General features: G+C 41.4%; 1 protein-coding gene across 2 annotated transcripts in view; it reads left to right on the top strand.

Annotated features, from left to right (window-relative positions):
- Window positions 1–10457, top strand: part of COL6A5 (collagen type VI alpha 5 chain) — a 102779-nt gene extending 92322 nt beyond the window's left edge. For both annotated transcript variants that reach the window (XM_036332646.1, XM_036332647.1), the window contains 4 exons: window positions 1746–2435; window positions 4346–4442; window positions 5211–5455; window positions 9642–10457. In XM_036332646.1, the coding sequence (XP_036188539.1) occupies window positions 1746–2435; window positions 4346–4442; window positions 5211–5455; window positions 9642–9661 (1052 nt within the window). In that variant the 3' untranslated portion in view covers window positions 9662–10457. The remainder of the gene's footprint in view (window positions 1–1745; window positions 2436–4345; window positions 4443–5210; window positions 5456–9641) is intronic.
- Window positions 10458–13624: the final 3167 nt, after the last annotated feature.

Raw genomic sequence — 13624 nt, 5'->3', positions numbered from 1 at the left:
AAGATAGGGTAACAGGAACTAGATTTACCTCCCAACTGAAAGAAATTACCAAAAGAAAAAACACACACATGAAAGAGCAGTTTTCAAGATACTGGACATCAGGAAATGAAAGACAGGGATCCCTGAGAGATGGGAAACAAATGAGGTGAGCCCTCTGTTGCTCTAGGATCCTGGTCAGCAAACTGCGGCTCGCGAGCCACATGTGGCTCTTTGGCTCCTTGAGTGTGGCTCTTCCACAAAATACCACATGCAGGTGTGCACGTACAGTGCGATTGAAACTTCGTGGCCCATGGACAGAAGTTGGTTTTTGGCCTGGGCGAGTCTATTTTGAAGAAGTACTGTTGATATTTGGCTCTGTTGACTAATGCATTTGCCGACCACTGCTCTAGGTTATAGCCATGAGAGAGTTCCCAGGCCCTGGTGCGGGAAGGCAGAATTCAGGTGGTGCCCGGTGTAGACCTTGAGTTAAGGAGACAGAACTGAAAGTCCAGGGAGACCAAGGTGGTAAGAATCCACAGGACAAAATATCAGAGAGGTGAGAACTGCAAGAGAGAGAGAACTCCAGAGCTCTGCAGAGGGTCCCCCTCAATTATTCAGCAGAGTACTGATAGCACATATATGTGAGGAGTTGACCTGAGGCTGGGGGATTAGTGCCAGTTGCTTACACGGGACCAGAAATCATGCCTTTCCCCACCAGTGAAACTGGAAAACTTATGATTCATAGATTCAGAGAAAACTTAGGAAGGTCTTGCTTCAATACGGAGAATAATTAATCTTTCAGTTAAGCACCACCCCAGACTCGCTTAACAAATCATAACAGAAAGACCCAAAGGACCAAATTGTTTCCAAGTTACTTGACTCCCTCTCAAAACAAAGCACATGAATATTTATAGGAATATAAAAGTATTCCACATCCAAAAGCTATAATTTCACAATGTTTGGCCTAAAAAGAAGCAGGAAGACATGACCCATGTTCAAGAGCATAATAATTCAAAACCAAACCAGAATGGACACAAACGTTAGAATTAGCAGACAAAGATATTAAAACAGTTACTACAACTACATCCCGATGTTAAAAAGTTAAGTAGAGACATGGAAGATAAAAAAGAGTAGAATTTTTAGAGATGAAAACTGCAATGTCAAAGAGGAAACAATATGCTCCTGGGATTAATGGCAAATTAGATTTGATAAAAGAAAAAATTAGTGAACTTGAAGATGTAGCAATGGAAATTCTCCAAAATAAAACTCAAGGAGAACAAAGATTTTTTTTTTTTAATGAAAAGAACATTGCCCTGGCTGGTATGGCTCAGTTGGTTGGAGCATCAATCAGTTCACCAAAAGGTGGCAGGTTCGATTCCCTGGTCAGGGCACATACCCAGGTTGTGGGTTCGATCCCCTGTAAGGTCTTATACAGGAAGGCACTAAATACACCTGCATATTTCTTATCTTACATATGAAAATAGCTGGAGGATCAATTAATCCTTTGATAAAGATCTGGGATAGGGTAGCAAATACATTTTTTTTCATGTGACAATACCTTTTGAATGGTAATGGCTCTGCATGCAGTGTGAAGACATAATTGGAACATGAACCTTGTAACAAGTACTGTACTTGATTACTGGTGTCTGCCATGGGTGTGGGAGTGAAGCATGGCAACACCCCAGCCCGTGCATTGATCTTCCTTGGCTAGGAGTTCTGAATTTATCCTTAGACTAAGAAGAGTGACCTCAGTTATTCTGTTGCAGGACATGAGAACCATGGCAGAAAAGGAGAACCCAGTTTTAATGGCAAACCTGGAGATGCCTCTCTTGAAGAATATTACATGGATGTTGCTTTCCTCATCGATGCTTCCCATAGAGTCGGAAATGATGAGTTTGAGGAAGTGAAAGCCTTCATAACCTCAGTGCTTGATTACTTTCACATTGCTCCAGACCCACTGACTTCCACCTTAGGGGACAGAGTGGCAGTCCTGAGCTACTCTCCGCCAGGCTATATGCCCAACACTGAAGAATGCCCTGTCTACCTGGAATTTGATCTAGTTACTTACAGTAGTATATACCAAATGAAACGGCATCTCCAAGACTCTCTTCAACAGCTCAATGGAAATGTTTTTATTGGTCATGCCCTACAGTGGACAATTGACAATGTCTTTGAGGGAACCCCCTACCCGAGGAAAAACAAAGTTATCTTTGTTATATCTGCTGGAGAAACCAACCCCTTAGATAAGGAAGTCTTAAGAAATGTATCTCTGAGAGCCAAGTGTCAGGGCTACACCATATTTGTGTTTTCATTTGGTCCAATATACAATGACAAGGAATTAGAAGAGTTAGCCAGCTACCCACTGGATCATCACTTAGTCCAGCTTGGCCGAACCCACAAACCAGATTTGGACTATATCATCAAGTTTGTCAAGCCATTTGTCTATTCCATCAGACGTAAGTTATCGAACCTTCTCTTCTATTGCTTCTTTTTCTTACATTTTATTTACTTTTAATTGAATTCATTGGGTTGACATTGGTTAATAAAATTATATAGGTTTTAGGTGTGTAATTCTATGATGCATCATCTGTATATTGTATTGTGTGGTCACTACCTAAGTCGAGTCTTTTTCCTTTACCATTTTACCCTCTTTCCTAAGTCTCTCCCAACCCTCCTTTTCCTCTGGTAATTACCATATTGTTGTCTGTCTATGAGATTGTCTTCTTTGTTTGTTTGTTTAATCTCCTTCACTTTTCACCCAGCCCCGGAACCCCCGGCCCTCTGACAGCTATTAATCTGTTCTCTGTATCTATGAGTCTGTTTCTATTCTGTTTGTTAGTTTATTTTTTTTCCCATTAGTTTCCACACATAAGTAAAATCAAATAGTATTTGTCTTTCTCTGACTGGCGTATTTCACTTAGCATAATACTCTCCAGGTCTATCCATGCTGTTGCAAAAGGTAAGATTTCATTCTTTTTTAAGGCTGAGTAGTATCCCACCGTGTAAATGTGCCACAGCTTTTTTATCCACTCATCTACGGACAGGCACTTGGGCTGCTTCCTTTTATTGCTTTTGTAATACATCTGATACCTCTGTGTACAATCCACCAGGTGACTTAGTAACCCGATCCTCACTTCAGTGACGAGTGGTAGAGTCTAAGACATGCGTAGGAGGCAGTGAGAAAACCACGAAGAAAAATCTCAGGACTTACTGATATTGAACTTTACTGTTATACTGTCATATGGGGGTTTGTCAGAAAACCCCCCATGTGGGTAAAAAGTGTCTTTGAACCCTGACCTGTGAATGTTTACTATGTACTAAGTTCTTTTAATGAATTGTATCCTTAGCACAGTCCTCAAAGAAAAGCATCAGTATCCCCATTTTACAACTGAGAAAATTAAGGTTCAGAGACACTAAATAAATTTCTCAAAAGCTCACAGTTAGTAGTTGGCAAATTCTAGACTGAACTCCATGCAGTCTGACTCCAGGAGTGTCCATGAAACTATACTTCAATTCCTAAACCCTTAACAAGAGACACTGCTATAATAAATAATATCCCACCACCACCACCTTCTCCTGCCCAAAGGCTTCTATTTATCTCCTCATGATAAATTACCTTTGGTTCTGACTTGAATTTGTATGAGCCCTGGGCAGAGAACTCTTCCAGGGCCTCTGCCCCAGAGAGCTGGCTCGGGCTAGCCAGGCAGGAGAGTTAAGGGTGTCTCTTCACAATGAGGCTTTGAGAGTGGCTGCCCCAGCCTCACGTGTTGTCATTTTAGACATGGGGATAGCAGCACACCTAAGAGCTTATAGCAGCAAGCAAGTCCTGGCCTGTGCTGGGGATTAGGAATGGGTCAGAGGCCACATCGAATGGCTGTCCGCAGCTTCTGCAAGGCGACCAGGGAATCTCAGGGTTGCAGATTTTCTGGCACTCACAAAGCCCCACAAATCTTGGAACTCAAGATTTATATTTAGTAGCAGACTTATCACTTGCAAAAGATGGTGCCTTCTTCCAACTCCAAGATAAATAGGCCAGGCAATTTCAGTCCTTAATGGTGTCTTCTAGAAAGATCCTCCTTTTCTAGGGAGAGAAACAGATGATAGAAGAGATTAAGAGTTGTCCTTGAAGTATATCACGAGCCTGTGACATACAGAGCATGAGAATTTTTGACTCAATCATGGCTGTATCTTATTGACTTTGCCAGCGGCATATTGCAATGTCAGAGAGCGCCCACTTCGCTGAGGCCTTTATCAAATTAATTTGCTCTTGAAAACACGTCCAACCACAGGAGAAGTTGAACTGGCTTTGGGTGCTGCTCAATGCAGAAGGGTAAAATGTAGATTAACAAGCCCACTCTCTCTCCAGGTGCCATCAACAGCTATCCTCCTGCAGATCTGAGCCCCAAGTGTGTTAACATCACCTCTCCCAACCCAGAGAACTCGGGCATTGAAAACATTCTACAGTGAGTTGGCAGATTCACAGTTTGGGTAATACGGCAGCTAGAAACAGTCCTTAAGAGAATAATTTGAAATGAATGGAGTTTTAGTGTTTTGGGTACAAGAAGTTTGTTTGTGAGATATGTATATGCTTGTGTGTGTGTGTGTGTGTGTGTGTGTGTGTGTGTGTGAGAGAGAGAGAGAGAGAGAGAGAGAGAGAGAAATAGCCCCAGTCTGTGATGACAGCACAGATAAGGTATTACTAAAAGATCAAATGGGACCCACATTAGCAAGAACCATGTTTCTTTTGTTTTTACAGAAAAAAGGACCTTACAATACCTTATTAGTAACTCTACAACCCCCCCCCCCCCCCCCACTATTGGGTACTGCAGAAAACTTATAATATCAAAGGTTAGATGTAACCATCTTAGAGCAGCAGAAAAACATGAAAAAGAAAAACATTTGCCATTTAGTAAACCGAGCCCATATGAAGATTGGCAGAAAGAGTCTTTTAAGTTTGATTTTGTAAAGTACAATCCTTAAGTACTCAATAAAAATTCAGGGATGAAAATAATATTGGTCTGGAGCCCTCCAACACTGATGCAAATGTCTAATTTCCCTTCAGAATATTAAAAAATCACCCTTCAGTCAAATTCCTTCCACCAACTGCATTTGGACCATTCCAATCGCATGCATAACATTGATTCCTGTTGTATTTATCTGGCTGTATTGACATTTAATCCTGCAAGGGACTTGGCTAACGTATTTTTCCTCTCTTTTCTCTGTCACTTCAGCTTTATTCCTGAGGTGTATGAAATAAAGGCAGAGAACAGTGAGCCGGATGATGAATTTGGTTCCCAGGAGCAGCATGTCTTTGTATCAGGGAGCAGTGATGGGAATGGTTCTGGGATCACTACTGATCTGATCCAGAAGTTATATGCACTCTTTTCAGCTGGGGAACTGATGATGAAAGACAAGGAAGAGGCACATTCAGAAGAAATTACAACACAGGCAAATGATAAACAACAAGATAAAAAAGGTAACCTTGAATACAATAGACTTGAAGACCCTGGAGCATCTTCTTTGTTTGGGTTTTTTCCTGGTGAAAGATGAGCAATGAGAACTCATTGACAGGGGAGATGACAGGATGGAGGGGCTTATCCTCTAGGGCTACAAGGGGTCCCCAAAGTAAGGGGCCAGGGAGATAAAGCTCCAGGAAGGCAAAAAGGGAATCGGAGGTGTTGACAAAACCAGAACTAAAATAGGTATAAATGCTTGGGGCGGCCGTCAGGGGGTGGAAAGGAGCAAGATCAAGGTCCGCAGGTCCTGAGTAAGCAGGAGAATCATGTACCCTTGTGCATGATGGAGGTGGAGAGTGTTACAGAAAACCGGAGGAGAACCAAGCAACGCTTAGAAAGATGGAGTTACATTTAACATTATTATTATTATTATTATTATTATTATTATTATTATTATTATTACGTGCGGGCCCAGAGGAAAATGTCTCTCAAATTCTGGGCAAGTCACACAATAAGTTTCCTGTATTTATACCATTTTACCCTCTTTGTCTCCCAAATACGGGGTTTTCCGGTCCCCTTTGCAAGTTCTTAAAGAGCCCCTATGTGCTGGGGCTTTGAGACCTCAACGAAAGGCTTGGCCTGGTGCCAGCATTGATAACTTCATCTGGGGAAGGTTTAATGGCCTCTCTGAAATGGGAGTAGTCTTATTTTCCTTATTATTTAAGCAAGCATGTACAGAAGCCAAATAGCAGGGTTAAATTTTCAAACAGCAGTTTTTATGTAAGATGGATGCTTCAAGAGGAACTGTGCAACTAGCCTCAGGGTCTGCCTTCTACCTTAGCAACCAGAGCTTCCCTGGTCTGAGATGCAGGCTCCTAGCTGAGTGGCATCTGCAGAGAACAGGCTGCTGTGCTTCTGAGGCCTCTGTGGTGGCTGAGGGCAGCTTCTTAGGCTGAGTGGGGAGACGGCAATGGACCCACAGCTAAAGAGAAATAGGGGATGGAGAATAGGCAGCTGTTGTAGGCTCCAGGGCAGCTACTCTCAAGCTTTGCTGTGTGCCAAAATTAGGTGGGAAGTTTTCTTAAAATAATGATTCCTGTGTATCTACTAAAGCTGAAAATATGCATATCCTATGACCCGGCAATTATACTCCAATGTGTATACCCAACCTAAAAATATATACCACCAAAATGTATGTACTAGAATGTTCATAACAGTACTATGTGTAGTAGCCCCAAAGTGGCAACAAAAACACCCAACAGCAGATATGATAAATAAATTTTTGTTTAGTTATGTAATAAAATACTGTGTATGTATGCAATATGTATATAAAACACTATATATTATATATATATACTTTATACATATATAGTATATTAGATGTGGGTATAACTGTAGATATAGAAAAAATCAGTAAAATGATGAAAAATAGAGATGAGGAGAGAAGAAATATGAAAAATATAGACAGAAATGGGAGAGAAGATGTAAGGAAAGGAAAATCAAATGTAAATGTGATGAAATGCCTGGTTCCAGTCTAGATGGACTAAACCCACTTTAGTCTTAAAATAGAGCAAGCCCATGCTGCCTATTTCCCCCACGGATTAACTATTCCTGAAAACTCTGAACAAAACACAAAAGCAACTGCCTGAGAACTCTGCAAAGTGAACAAAAACAGATACATTGTGAAGGGGCATGAGTTTCCTGCTTTCTTTTCTCTTTTCTTCTGGGGCTTTGTGCTAAGGATGGGCCCCAGCAAAACTCAGTAGTGACCCCATTTCTCTTGGCAGAAGAACTAGGAATAGGGGCCCCTGTTTGTCAAAGATGGTGGAAGAAATTCCCTTATTTTCCCTCTTTCCTCTCATGGTTTTGCTTTGAAGGTGGGCACAGTTGGGAGCTGAGTGAAAGGCCAGACAGCTAAAATGAAAGAGAAACCCTGTCTTTCTGACAGAGGAACCAGGAAGGGAGGTCCTATTGGTCAGCAGGTGGGGGTAACCTCAGAGAGAAGAGAACTTGAGAAGGGGATCTTCTAATTCTAATTATGGAAACTGCACAAGTCCCAGACTCTCCCCAGGGTTGGGGAAGACCCAAAAGAGGATAGCGAAGGCTTTGGATAGTAAACTGAGATTGAAACCACTGCCCACAGAAGTGACACAGCACCTGCATTCTGAACCTACCTGGTTGATTGCCTGCCACAAAAAAAAATTGTTTTTAATTCTACAGAGAATTATAATAGGACTTGGAGTCTATACAACACAATATTCAAAATGTTCAGAATAGAATCCAAAATTATGCGACATACAGTGAACCAGGAAATGTGAACTATTTTCAACAGAAAAGACAATCAACAGATGCCAACTCAAAGCTGACTCAGATGTTGCAATTATCAAAAAGACATTCATGCAGCTATTGAACTATCCTCCGTGAGAGAAAACAAACAACTTGAATTGAAGAGAAAGATAGGCATCATCAGCAGAGAAATAGAGATAACAATGAAGAACCAAAAGGAAATTTTAGAATTAAAAGAATATATATACAATATCTGCAATTTAAAAGTTTACTGATGGGTTCAATAGCAGAGTAAAAACGACAGAGAAAGAGTCATGAACTTAAAGATAGACTACTTACATAATCCAAAGAGAAGAGATTTTTTTTAAAAAGTGAACAGAGCCTCAGAAACTTGTGGAACACCATCAAAAGGTCTAACGTGTTTCATTGACATTCCAGTAGGAAAATAGAAAGTTAGATTTGTTCAGGAAAAAAATATATATTTGAGGAAATAATGGCCAAACACTTACTGAAGTGGTAAAATATATAACTTTACAGATTTGAAAATTCCTCTCAGACACATTATAGATTGCTGAAAGCAAAAGGTAAAGAAAACTACTGAAGTGTCTAGAGAAAAACTACATATATCAAAAGAAGGGAACAACTATTCAAATGACTGTATATTTATCATTTAAAATCATCAAGACTAGAAGACAGTGAAACAACATATTTTTTCTTTAGTGTTGAAAGAAACGACCTATGAACACAGACTTTTATATCCAGTGAAAATAGTCCTTTGGAATGAAGGCAAGTGAAGACATTCTCAGATAAAAGAAAATTAAGAGAATGTGTTGCCAACAGACATATATTCTAAAGGAGAATTATGATGGACAACCAGGGACTGGATTGACGGAGGTCAGTGACTGGTGACTGAAAGGGCGAGAGAACTGAGGAAGGTACTCAAAGTGCATCCCTTTCAAGTACTTTAACTCATCATGAAAAGATATTTAGATGTTAACTTTAAAATATGGAAGTCAAGAGTTCATGACTTTTTTCCTTTGAGGTGGGTACATAAGGAAGAGTGTTTAAGACTGCAGATGGGAGCATCTCTAAGATGCTGTCATGGGCCAGGTTCCCTGGCGCTGACCCTGAGGTGAGGATTCATGTGCCTGTGACTTACTGAGGAGACTCTCACGGGAAACCAGGAAAGGAATGGAGGAAGCAGGACAGGGGAGGAACGGCAGCCAAACAGGGTATTATCTGGGGCAAAGTGCCATAGAGGACAGCCCTCGGTAGCTCCTCTCAGCACTTGGTCATTGAGTCTCACTGAAGAATCATTCTGCCCCAAGGCAAGGAAGTTGGGTTTTTTTCACTTATAGGTCTTTGATTGGTCAAGGGCTGCCCAAGGGAGAGATGAACACTCCCAGGTACTCATGCAGCAGGTGGTTAAAGCTGCTCCAGTGGCTGCAGGGCAGCCCTGCCAAGAGTAATAGGTGTTGATGCCTGAAGCAAAAGCTCACATGGGGGTGAGGGTGGAGGGGATGGTCAAGGAGGGAAGAGGAATAAGACGGGAAGGAATGTTGTCAAGAAATTAATGTTACAAAAAGATCAGAGGGATTCTAGGCAGAGCCCTGACATTGTCTGCTACACATTCCTTCTAGCTTTGATTCAATGACACCAGCCACTGAATGTGCTAAGCATGGAATTTCAGATCATGAATATACCAGTGTTTTCCCAGAAGTATACCTATAATAGTTGTATTTATATAATGCTCATTTGCATCCTTTATTACAATAAAAGCCCTGAATTGAGCTTTTATTTTTACTACTGAAAATGGCAAAAACCACGTGTCTTTATTTTATATGTGGTGTATAAAGCAATAGTCTCTAGAGATAACATTTTAAACAAATCTAAGAGCAATCATATTTTTATGTTTTGCAGATGGTGAGGACACACGATGATCACAGCAGAAAAGAAGTTAGCTTCATTGGCATGTGTAACTCCCTGTGGCTCTAGCCAGAAAGTATACATAAATTTTCTTTTAAAGGTGGAGGGGTAAGTTGCAGGAATTTTTCAGTTTTTACAGCTGGCTAATAATATACTGAATTTGTTCTGTTCAAATCTGCGGCAAAGACTTATCTGAGTGAAGACATCAGTGAGCGGAACTGAGAAACGGGGGATGATTTAATTTCTCCTGTGAACTGAGACAATTGACCTTGAAGAGTCAACGGAATCTTTTCTTTGCCAACTCTGTAGAGTTCAGGCATCAATTCCGATGATATATCTGCCTGAAGAAGGTTTTTGTCATAATTTTCATCACATCTATATCTCGAATTGGACTCGAGTAAAAAGCAGTTAGAATTAGAACTTCCTAGGAATGTCTCCTATTTATGCACAGAACTGGAAACTCATGCCCGTGTCTTCAATTCTGCCATGACGCTAATGTTGCATCTCTTACTGCTTGCCCTGTGAAATCCAGCCACCATAGTCAAGGCTTGCTCTTTACCCGGGCATTTGCAAAATAATGGAATTTGTGAGGAAGCAAAAAGAGCGATGAGCTAATTTGCGGAACTGCTGTTTTGTGCTCTGATCATTTGTTTTATGTTTAGCCTGCTTTGTGTGTACTTGATTTTTGCAGCAACAAAACAGAACATTGGAAAAGCAAGAGTACGCTCTCAGACCAGAGCTGTTCTTGGGAATTACAATGTAGCAAGAGACAAGTTCTAAAATAAAAGCAAAAAAAAAAAATAAAATAAAACAAAAGCAACACTGACCCGGAAGCTTTTATTTAACTGTAGTCTTACTCAGACAGACACATTGGAACAGGATTAGACACATTTGGAAAATAATACATAAATGTAAAATAAACCAATAGTGAATTCCTTTTTAAAAAAATCACTTAATTTGGTTAAGGCAACAAGTAATTACCAAGCTAATGAATATATATTGCATATTTAAAAGGCGACTGTTAGTGGGGTAATACTCTAAGCAATTTTGTACTTTTTCCACGTAATTTTCTTTAACATTACTCTTGTTGTTTGAATAATTGAAAAATAATCTAATTAATTATTTATTGGCTGTCAAAAGTTTTAAAGTAAGCATTTATTGCTCTCTGGTAAGTTCTAAAGCAAAGGCTACTCATTTAATAAAGTTCTGTGGGGTGTGGGTGTGCGCGCGCACGCCCATGAGAAATACATCAGATCTCTAAACCTGAAAGTAACATGGGTTATCAAGAATGTGAAGCCAGAAGAACTCACACCCTGCTGATGGTGTAAACTCTTCCACTTTGAACAACATGTGAGCAATGTCTAGTTAGGTTGATGATGTACATACTCTACAACTCACCAATCCCACTGGGATCTACATGCCGAGAAGCTCTCACCGATGTACACAAGGAACCAAAGGCAAACACATTCACTGAAGTGTTGTGTGTTCTAGTGAAGACTCGAACAAACCCACCTGGAAAGATAAATGTGGTTTGGTTTGGTGGAGAGGCACTGGCATGGGAAATGACAAGGAAACAAAACCTAGCAAGGCCTGTGTGTATATTTGTGCACTGAGGTGAAGTGGGGATGTTGGGAGGGTGTGAGCAGGGCTTATACGGCCAGAGTGACTGGAATGGAAATCTAGGGATTAGCGGAAGCTGAGGCCACGGCAAGCATGGTGCGTTGCTGAACACCATTTGTTAAAGCTTTAAAAAAAAAACCAGCACTTAAAAATAATCTTGAACCATTCCACAATAGCCAGTCTATTGAATGTGGCATGATCTGTAAGCAAAACTGCATGTCCTCAAAAGGGAGCCATGGCACAGGCATGAAGCACACATTTTTCCCAAGGTTTGGTGCAGAAATGATCCGTAGACTGTGGTTTCAGGGGACTTGGACAGTGAATGCACTACAGAACAGCTGGGCAGAATTACAGATGACTAAGGATCCTGGGATATCTCTGGAAAACTTCATCTGTCATTTTACATCTGGTTCCTAAATCTTTAATCTCAGTGTAAGCAGAGGGGTTTGAGCATTTGCATATTCATTGTTGAAAATTTGCATAGCGCCTCCTGGACTCCCTGAGTTGGAACCTCCTTTTATCTCTGACCCAGAACTCTGGAACAGCATCTGGCCCGTTTGAAATGAATAAAACTAAAAAAAAAAAAGACCGTACCCTCTTATGTAATGATGTTTACTTTGAATTTATATTAGTTCACACAAACACTCCATCCATGCTTTTGTTCTGGCCCTCCGGTCCAGTTTAAGAACCCATTGTGGCCCTCGAGTCAAAAAGTTTGCCCACCCTGCTCTGGAATGTTCTTTTGACTAAATTTCTTTAGCCTCTCATTGTCCACCTTGACAACCCTAGTGCCTCTCACCGATAGGAGGCCAGGAACGTGCTCAATAACTACTTATCTTTGTGAAAGAAGGGAAGAATGAGTAAGCCTCTCTTGCTGAGCCTGGCTGCTATCCTGTTGGCCTCCCTCTCTTCTTCTCCCCACACTGACTTTGGGCTCTGTATTGAGAAGTCTTATGACAGCTCATTGTCCTCTACACAGATGTTGCCGATGAGGACAGCAGCTGTGTGGAGACCTGGTTCACCAGCCAACTGTTTGCAAATCTCTAACAAGAGACTATGTTAGACTCCAAGATGATGGACTTTATGAGACTAGTCTAGTAAGCGGCATAAATCATCTCTTATCCTCTCAGTTGCTTGGCACTTCTGCAAAGTACAAATACGTTTTTTTCTTGTATAATAAAATTGATCTACAAGTGCCCCATGTTTCGTGGCTTTGGAGGGCCTCTCTACTCGAAGTGTAGCTGACTGATGGCCCATGAACCAGAGCATCAGCATCACCTGGGGGCCTGTTAGAAATGCAGAATATCTGGGCTTTCCTCCAAGTCAATTGGATCAGAACCTATATTTTAACATTTCCAGGTGATTCGTGTGTGCATCGAGGTTTGAGAAGGGCTGGCCTATGATTCACTTGCTTGAAGCTCTGCGAGTGAGTAGACACATTTTGCAGGTTTTCAGTTCAAGTGGTGCTGCATATGGAGCATCTACCGTATAGCATGCATTATGCCAGAGAGAGGGGAGATAAAGATAAATAAAAGGTGATATATCCCTTGAGCTCATGGCCTAGCTAGGAAGACTGACTCAGAAAGAGATCGCTCCAATCTACTGTAGCCGTGCTAAGGGGCAGGTATGCAGAGAGCACTGTGGGAACATGGACCAGGTCTCCTTCCCCAAGACGCGGGACCCAGAGAAGGTTTCTTCAAGAAAGGGTTCTTCAATCTGAATGAAGATGATCGGCTCCAACTCGGCCAGGCAAAAATTGGGTAAGCGATCCAGCAAACAGTCATTGTCTTTTCTGGTTCTTTGTCCTTAAATTAGGTTTTTGTTTAAATCATAAACCTCATTGTGTTCATAGGGAAGGGGGTTAATGGTATGGATCTGTATTGCTAAGCTGGGCCAGGAGTGATGAGAGAGGAGGAAGAGAGGTTAGTACGGGCCAGCCATACAGGACCTTGTGTGCCATGTTGGAGGTTTAGAGTCTATCCTAGAGGCACCAGAGAAGGAATGTGGTTGGATTTTTATTATGGCTGCTGAGGGAAGAGCAAATTGAAGGGGAGAAAAGCTAATCTAACAGGATAATTGGTGAGCTGGGCAAGAATGGGTGGTGGTGTTGGAGATGAGTGGACATAGAAGGGTTATAACTGAAAGGTAAAATGAGCCCTGGCTGGGTGCTCAGTTGGTTGGAGCATCGGCCCATTCACCAAAGAATTGCAGGTTCGATTCCCAGTCAGGGAAAATCCCTAGGTTGCAGCCTAACCTCCCTTTCAGGAAATGTATGGGAGGCAACCAATTGATGTTTCTCTCCTCTCTCTCTCTGTCCCTCCCTCCCTCTCTTCCTCTTTCTCTTCCTTTCCCTTCCC

The sequence above is a fragment of the Myotis myotis genome, unplaced genomic scaffold, assembly GCF_014108235.1.
Source record: "Myotis myotis isolate mMyoMyo1 unplaced genomic scaffold, mMyoMyo1.p scaffold_m19_p_13, whole genome shotgun sequence".
In the NCBI taxonomy this organism is placed as follows: domain Eukaryota; kingdom Metazoa; phylum Chordata; class Mammalia; order Chiroptera; family Vespertilionidae; genus Myotis; species Myotis myotis.
This window is presented reverse-complemented; position numbering and strand designations above follow the sequence as displayed.